We start from the raw sequence: 8,136 nt of genomic DNA on the forward strand, positions 1-8,136 counted from the left end.
TGTTTTTTGCAATTCAACTTAAATGAGTGTGCATCAAGTGAGGCTTGAACCGGCAACCTTGCGGTCGTGAGGCACTCTTAGGTTGCTGCAACACTACCTATAGTGCTATAGCTTTGTCCAGGCTGATATTGTCTGTTGAGGATCACAAACTCTTGCCTTCTGTCATGACCCAAGCCCCTGTTTCACTAACATTAAGATCACTCGTTCACAAACCATTTACCAATGAAGTAATTGTACATCTCCTCAGAACCAAAACTAGTGAAAGTAGCCGATCTACAAGCTCACAAACAATTAAAAGTTGTCAGATTGTACATCGGCTATTTTCACAATGAAGTATGTTATACATTGAAAAAACATACTCTCATTGCTATCTGAGAAGTTGTGAGATTGTAGATCAGCTATTTTCACAATGAAGTATGTAAAAAACACTCAATTAAGTATTTCATGTTATCTTTAACAATTGCAGATGTATTCATTGATAGTCATGTTGTGTGAAATGCAACTTAGATGAAGTGAGGCTTGAACCTGTGACCTTGAGGTTGTGAGACCTCTTAAGCGGGAAGCTATTGGACCAACAGACAAACCTCTGAAAAAAGAGATCACACTGATGATACAGTTTCACGCAAATAGCTGAAAAATCCTGGGTTTAAGTGTTTTTCAAACTGCTCAAGATTGCGGACAATCTAAGGGCGGTGCTTACTGGTCAACGTGATAGATGTGTTCCTCATTAGTCAAGGCACATGTGTAAGCAGGTCTAATGGCTGTCGGCCAAACGAGGCATGACTTTTGCCTGTTTAAAGTTTGCATTTTCAAAAAATTGCTATAGCGCCCCCGTTTGACCAATTGGAGTAAGATTGGTTTCAGTGATATTTGGAATGGCCCTTTACATTTCTGCAAAGTTTCAAAGAATGGTAAGTCTGCATGTATGTGTTAGGGGCAGATGAATAATTGTCATAAAACTACAATATTCATTGGCTCATTAAAGCTTCATTTTTTCACTTAGAAAAAATCCGCTTGCAGCGTTTCGTCGGCATAGGTCCAAAGTTCATGTGTAAAACGTTTCGTGCAGATTACTCAAAAATCCCAGGAGGAGATGTTTTAACTGCTTTTTACTGCTTTTCATATCATTCGAAATGGTGGGAGATCTAAAGGTCAGAGGTCAAAAGTCAGAGTGTGAAAGTTGTTCATCATGAGTAGACGCATGTGTGTATTGAAGTTTCATGGCTGTAGGTCAAACAGGGCATGAGTTGTACCTGTTCAAAGTTGGCATTTTCAATTGAGTACTTAATAGCGCCACCTTTTGACGAAAGATTGTGAGATTTATTTCTTGATAGTTTTTCATGACCATCTATCATATGGCCGAGTTTCATAAAAAGCGTATGCACGGTTCAGCCAGAACTGGCAAAAACGGCAGAAGAAGAAGAAGAAATGGAATAATGCCAATAACAAAACGGGTCCATGCTGGAAGCCTGGCCCCGTAATGAATAAAATAATCAGTCAAACCTCCAATCATTAAAAGACATCACAATAATGACAGGAAAGGACACAAAAAAAGCTGCAGGCACATAAAATTAAGTAAACGCCTGTCTGAACAGGTGGGTCTTGTAGTGATCATAATTATTATGGGAAATGTTAATAATGTTGTGAAAATGATGGGGAAATAATTTAAATTTGCTTAATTCCTTATTTTTTTATGAAAAATAATATTTCAGACAAAATATAATTTTCTCATTATTTTCATACAATTATGAATATTTCCCATAATAGTGACCTATGATCACTACAGTCTTTAACAGTCTTTTAAAATCGTAAACAGAGGGCACAGCTCTGGTAACAGTACCAGTGTTACATAGGATAGATCAGAACACCACTGAATATGTTGTTGTTGTTATCATTGTCATAGAGCTTGTACCCGCTAGGTACACGCATGTAAACGGTGTCCCCCTGCTCCAGCTCTATGATGAGTCCATTAGATATGGACTCGGTTTTTCCATGATCATTGTATCCAAAGTTATAAATGAGCATCTGCTCATTCTTGTACATCTGGATACGCACATGCTCTGATGATGTTCCATGGACAGCTGCAGTAAATGTGAAGCGATAGACTCCTTTCAGTGGTGCTGTGAAGATACCTAAGGTAAGATAAGCAACCATATGCACACACGCACGCACGCACGCACACACACACACACACACACACACACACACACACACACACACACACACACACACACACACACACACACACACACACACACACACACACACACACACACACACACACACACACACACACACACACACACACACACACACACTGAATATAACTGTGTGAATAAGCCATCCTGCCACATAGTGTAAAAGAAGATGGTAGGTTCAACTCAAATGCAATTCTTTGACCATGATGACTCTTTTAAAACACAGTTAATTAAAACCAATGATGTCAATGTGCTCTCATCTGATCTGATCAATTATGGCAAGAGAAGAAAAATATATATATATACATTCTTTAACATTTTGACCTATAATGACATGGCTAAAATAGGAACACCAGATTTTGGAACACAATTCCTGAAAAGTAACAGTTTTGGACTTAAAAGGTTTCCACCCGACAGTGAAGATATGTACGTTGTATAATTAGTTGGTTAGTTAATTCATTGTGTAAAGTTCATGGACATGACTTAATCACCAGCTACCGTACCTGTAGATAGACTGTATGCGTTGCCGATGTTAGTGAACACTCTCTTGTAGACCAGAGTGGTATCAGAACTAACTTTTCCAACTGTTCCACCCAAACCAGCAGAGAAGGCAACCTTTGGTTTGTCTGTCAACACAGAAGCATCACATTGTTTATAATATTATAAAAGCATACTTTATACTATTAACAACGTAAGCCCTATATATATACACTAGAGTCTCGGGGGGCTACGCCCCCCTCGACCCCAGCCGCGCACGGGGCTCTAGGGCTGTGAGGGCGCGCTTATTGTGGGGTACCAAAATGGTGGGATAGAACTGTCCAAAAGTTTTAAAAAAAAATTAAAAAATTGGAAAAAAATGTTTATATTTCTTTTTTACGTGGTGGTCCGCGGACCCCCTGTGAGTGTTGGGACCCCCGGGGTTTTTTTTTTTTTTCATGAACGTCCTTGCTTGTTTCTGTCGCTTGTTTTTGAAAACCTGGCATAATCCTGGCATCCCGACTGACATCACTGACGTATCCTTGGTATTTGTACTTCCGTGTTGCATAATGATGACATCACTGTCGAATCCTTTGGTGTCATGAACCTACGCTGGTTTGTTTACCAGATTTAGCAGGACAACGTGCTGTACTGTGGCCGTCGCCGTTTGTTGTTGTGTTTGGGATGTACATGGCACGTGAAGGACGGACATATTGTGATCGAGACATGAGTGAAGTGAAAGTAACGGCCTGGGTGGAACAAAAGAGGTAGGTAAGAAGGGGGGGGGGGGGGGTTGAAGCGAAGGACCTGCTTGTGTGTTGTTGTGGAGCTGCGCAGAGGTCAATGGCGGCCGCTCGTGTTGTTTCGGCTCAAGCCGTCGCCGTTCGGTGTCGGTGGTGCGCACGGTAAACGGTACGAAACTGTTTCACCTTCCGTTTTGTCCGTAATGTGGTGAGTGGAATAAATTATGTTGCGACGTGGAAACTGTGAAGTGAGCAATGATAGGTGCCCTACGCCACCCGTAAATTCTCCGCGTCCGCCGTGGCTACTGTGTTGGCGAGATGTGGTGTGTCGCCGTTGTGTTTACTCGATTACAGAGCTGTGGCTATGGCGTCAGCGGCGCGCGGAAGTGACTTGCCGATTATATAATTAGATTGTTGTACAACAAATATCGAAAATAGCCAATTTACAAGATCGCAACATGTCAGCGTGCAATGTGTTGTGAGTTTGTAGATTGTAATTATTTTACACCCACTAACTCCCAAACCACCCTCCCACCCCAACCCACCATAATCCCCATCGCTTTCTGAGAACCACAGTTTCTCCAGCTAACTGCTTTCTTCTAGTGTTGTTATCAATGTTGTTTTCATTTGTTCAGATTAATTACAGATGATGAACATGCAGGATATAACAATGAAGAAAAACTGTGGTGTCTCGTTCACCAAGAAGAGTCCTCTTCAACTGCTCAAAACTGGTCAGTAATTGGTCTCGCTCTTCGGTCAGGTTGGCCTGTAGGTGGTTGAAGCTAGCCAGTAGTTGGTCTCTTTCCACCGTGTTGGACTGATCTGTATGGAAACAATATTTTATTAAATGGGAGATCAACTATTTAATACTGGACATCTACTGCTGCAAGTTGATTGCTATCATTAAAGTGTGTTCAATGCTAGCATCTAATATATATCGGGAATAATAAGAAAATAATATCTCTCTTGAAAATGTGTTTACAAAACACTGTGTGCCACTCTGGCTCAGTGGTTAATGGGACCGCTCATAATTCAGACATCCCATTATTCCGACCATTAGGTTAGTGTGAGGTTAGGGTTAGGTTTAGGAATAGGGTTAGTTATAATGTGGCCAGTCAAGACGGTGCTGCATTACAGACTACAGTATGTTTTCATTGTCCCTCACTGGCTTTGTGAGTCCTTCATGAGACGAGGTCAACTGGATACACATGTTGACAGTCAGTTGTACATGAAAGTACACAGACATGATCTGTTGGTAGTAACTACGGCTACTACTGTTGATACTACAGCTGCTGCTGCTGCTGCTGCTGCTGCTGCTGCTACTACTACTACTACAACTACTACTACTACGTATAATAATGATAGCAACAAAATATTTGATTGAGTATCATATACTAGTTTGTTGTAACATTGTTGGATATGTTGGATCATCACAGATACATTTTTAACTAGAAAAAGTGCTCATCGGAGCAAGGTCTCCTGCCAAGTCAGGTAGGTTATTGTGGACCAGCAATGTTCGGAATTCGCTAATCAGGACGGAATATATAAAATAGGACGGATCCGTCTTGATCACTTGACTATAGACATAATGTGTACCGATATGCATGATGTTTGGACCAAATCTGTAGGAGAAATATAAAAAGAAAATATTTGACAAAAATCGGGTGGCGCTATAATAGGGCAATGTAAAAAGGGTGGCATTTGTTCCTCAACGTAGTGCCAATGTGCGTGCAAAGTTTCACCGCAATCGGACACTGCGTTCATGATCTGCGGCATTTTGTTCAAAACGGGCCACTCCTGCAAACTTTATATGTCAATCTTAGCAAATCAGGATGAAATATGACAAATGAAACAGATCACATGACTAAAGAGGATCACATGACTATAGAGATCATGTGTACCGATTTGAAATTTGGATACAATTTGAGGAAGTAATATATATATTTTTTTTACATAAGTTGGCCTCCTGGTGGCGCTATAAATGGCAGATGTGAAAAATGTGGGGTAAAGGCTTTTCCTTGGCCGCTAGGCAGTGTGGTACAATGTTTTACACAGATCGGTGCTGTTGTATGTAAAAACGCAAATCGGCCTGTTATAGGGCCACCATGAGGCTGATTTGATCATTTCAAGTGGCATTTCTTCCTCGGCCTAATGGGAATATGTGTGCAAAGTTTCACGGAAATCGCACGCTGCGTTCATGATTTGAGGCATTTCGTTCAAAACGGAGCACTCCTGCAAATTTTTGAAGCCAATCTTAGCCAATCAGGATGGAATATGAAAAATATGAAAGAGCAATTTGGTGTAATAACTATAGAGATACTGTTTACGGATTTGTGTGATGTTTGGAGAAAGTCTTTAGGAGTACTGTCTGTTTTGCACAAATCAGCCTCCTGGTGGCGCTATAACAGGCCCATGTGAAAAATTTGGGGCAGAGGTTCTGGCATCCAAGGAGTGTGTGTGCACAGTTTCGCTGCGATCAAGCCAACGGTGCCGGAGATTAGCTGTTCACAGACGGAACCACACACACACACACACACACACACACACGGATGGACAGACGGACAGACAGACGGACAGACGGACAGTGTGCAAAACATAATCTCGGCCACGCCTTTCGCCTGGTGGAGACAATAAAAATGTTTACATTGTCATGAAACTTGACTTACAGAGATAGAGTGGCACAGCAATGTTGAGGAGAGTTAGAACAGCAAAAAGCAATCCAACACCGACTCCAACCCGCTTGCACTGTCTTATGTCTGGAACACATACGCACACATGCGCGCGCGCACACACACACACACACACACACACACACACACACACACACACACACACACACACACACACACACACACACACACACACACACACACAGTAACAAAAAGGAGGGCGTGAGATCTTTGAATGCCTTGTTCATAAAGTTAAAAAGTATTTTCTTTCTTTCTTCATTTTTTTTTACAAAAAAATAGTAATAGACCCCAAAAAATACCAATACTTTAAAAAAGATATATTTTTGGTAACATCTCTTACCAGATTGCTGTGTTTCCTGCGGAGGTTTCTCATGGGCTGTAGGCCTAGGCCTGGTCTCAACATTCTCATAGATATCGTCTTCTTCTTGGAGCTCAATGTTTTCGCAATGCCTAGCCACAGCCATTTCTACCTTTATGACTTCACTTCATCCTGGAAGTCGACACGATCCACCTCTTCACAACACACTGAACAAACGAGAAGTATGGTGTTTCTTTTATTTCTGTGCCTCTCTTCCTCTTTTATTTCGGTATGTTCTGCCCTCAAATTTACGGTAAAAAAAAAAAAAAGTTGTTCTGTTCATCTTTTCTTATCTCTCTTCCTCTTGGTTATGTTGGTTTGTTCTATCCTCATATTTAAAAGTGCTTGTAACAAGCATTATAAGACAAAAACATCAGCATAGCTTTTGTGAACTGATGACACAGCAGAGAGTACAGCAATGATGTTGTGGTGTCTTGCAACCCAATGGCCAGAGTTAACGTTGTCACTGCTACATTTCTGCAGAAACGTTAAACATAAACATTTCTGGACCCCAAAAACGTTACATTTTAGACTATGTTGCAATTACAACGTATAGGTTTATGGTTAGTTTTAGGGTTGAGATTTAGGCATTCTTTTTTGTGAGGTTAAAGCTGCATTATGTAACTTTCCTGTTTTACCCCGGATTTGAACCCGCAGACATTTTTACCATTGACCTAATAGAGCCTGCCTGCTTGTTCAGGGGACATTTTTAATTGACCTTCAGGTCAAACTTTGTGTCTAAGGATGGTCATGTCTCACCTAGAAACAGGATGTAAATGTCTCAATAGAAGAGCAGGGAGACCAAATAAAACCACCCAAATTGTATACATTATATATTGTGTTAACATACTCTACCATACAGACAAATTGCATTTTATCCTTTTTTTAATTTTACTTAGCTTTAAGGTTCGGGTTAAGGTTAGGTTTAGGGTTCATTAGTGGGCTATATGTAAAGGAACAGCGCCCTATGTAAATAATTCTCAGAAACAGTACTCTGAATGCTGCTGAAAATGATCATATTTGCGACAACTTAGCTTGTTTCTTGTAACTGCTGCATGGTCTAATAGTGTTTGCAAAGTCAGTTGACTTCTGCTGCGGCTAATGTTTGCTTCATAATGGTCTCACACTGAAGGGACAGTGGAAGAAATATTCATGAATATCATTACTTTATTTTCCTTTTGAATGGAACATTTGCATTTATTCATGCTGTATGTGATTGGGAGACAGATCCTTTATATTAGGCCTATCTATCAGGCTCCTTAACTGTGGAACCATGTCCCAGTTTTGGTCTAGGTGGCAGGCACCCTCTTTACCTTTAAGATTAGGCCCAAAAAACAGCTGTCCGAAAGCGGATTTAGGTAGGCCTATGCCCAAGCGTAACCTTGCTCGCGTCACCAGGCTTTAGTCAACATGGGAATCGAAAGGCTGTCCTCATGCAGACCACATCGGATATGAAAGTACCTTTGGCTGAATGTCAACATACAGTAGGACGAGTTGGGAGTGAGAATGCGTTGCTCACCGACCACCTAGCTACTCCTCCCTCCTCTTGTCTGCTCCTCTCTCCCTCCGTATAAGTCTGTGAGCCAAGACCCAAAATTTGGGGTCATCGGTACCTTCTGGGGGGAATAAGCGTAGACATATAAAGGTAGACGCCTCCTCCGGCTCTGAGG

General features: G+C 41.2%; 1 protein-coding gene across 3 annotated transcripts; it reads right to left on the bottom strand.

The window, feature by feature from the left end:
* Positions 1-868: 868 nt before the first annotated feature.
* On the bottom strand, positions 869-6,604 carry LOC311034986 (cerebellin-1-like). Of its 3 annotated transcripts, none has more exons than XM_084043036.1 (5): positions 6,449-6,604; positions 6,085-6,174; positions 4,118-4,240; positions 2,702-2,824; positions 869-2,081 (listed from the first exon to the last, which is right to left on the bottom strand). In XM_084043036.1, the coding sequence occupies exons 1-5, from the start codon at positions 6,570-6,572 to the stop codon at positions 1,846-1,848; spliced, it is 696 nt and encodes a 231-aa protein (XP_083899162.1). In that variant the 5' UTR covers positions 6,573-6,604; the 3' UTR covers positions 869-1,845. The 3 variants fall into 3 exon arrangements, with proteins under 3 accessions (XP_083899162.1, XP_083899161.1, XP_083899160.1); XM_084043035.1 differs by having other exon boundaries at positions 869-2,108; XM_084043034.1 differs by having other exon boundaries at positions 869-2,132.
* Positions 6,605-8,136: the final 1,532 nt, after the last annotated feature.

This window comes from Gymnoscopelus microlampas (assembly GCF_963454915.1).
Source record: "Gymnoscopelus microlampas genome assembly, chromosome: 19".
NCBI lineage: Eukaryota > Metazoa > Chordata > Actinopteri > Myctophiformes > Myctophidae > Gymnoscopelus > Gymnoscopelus microlampas.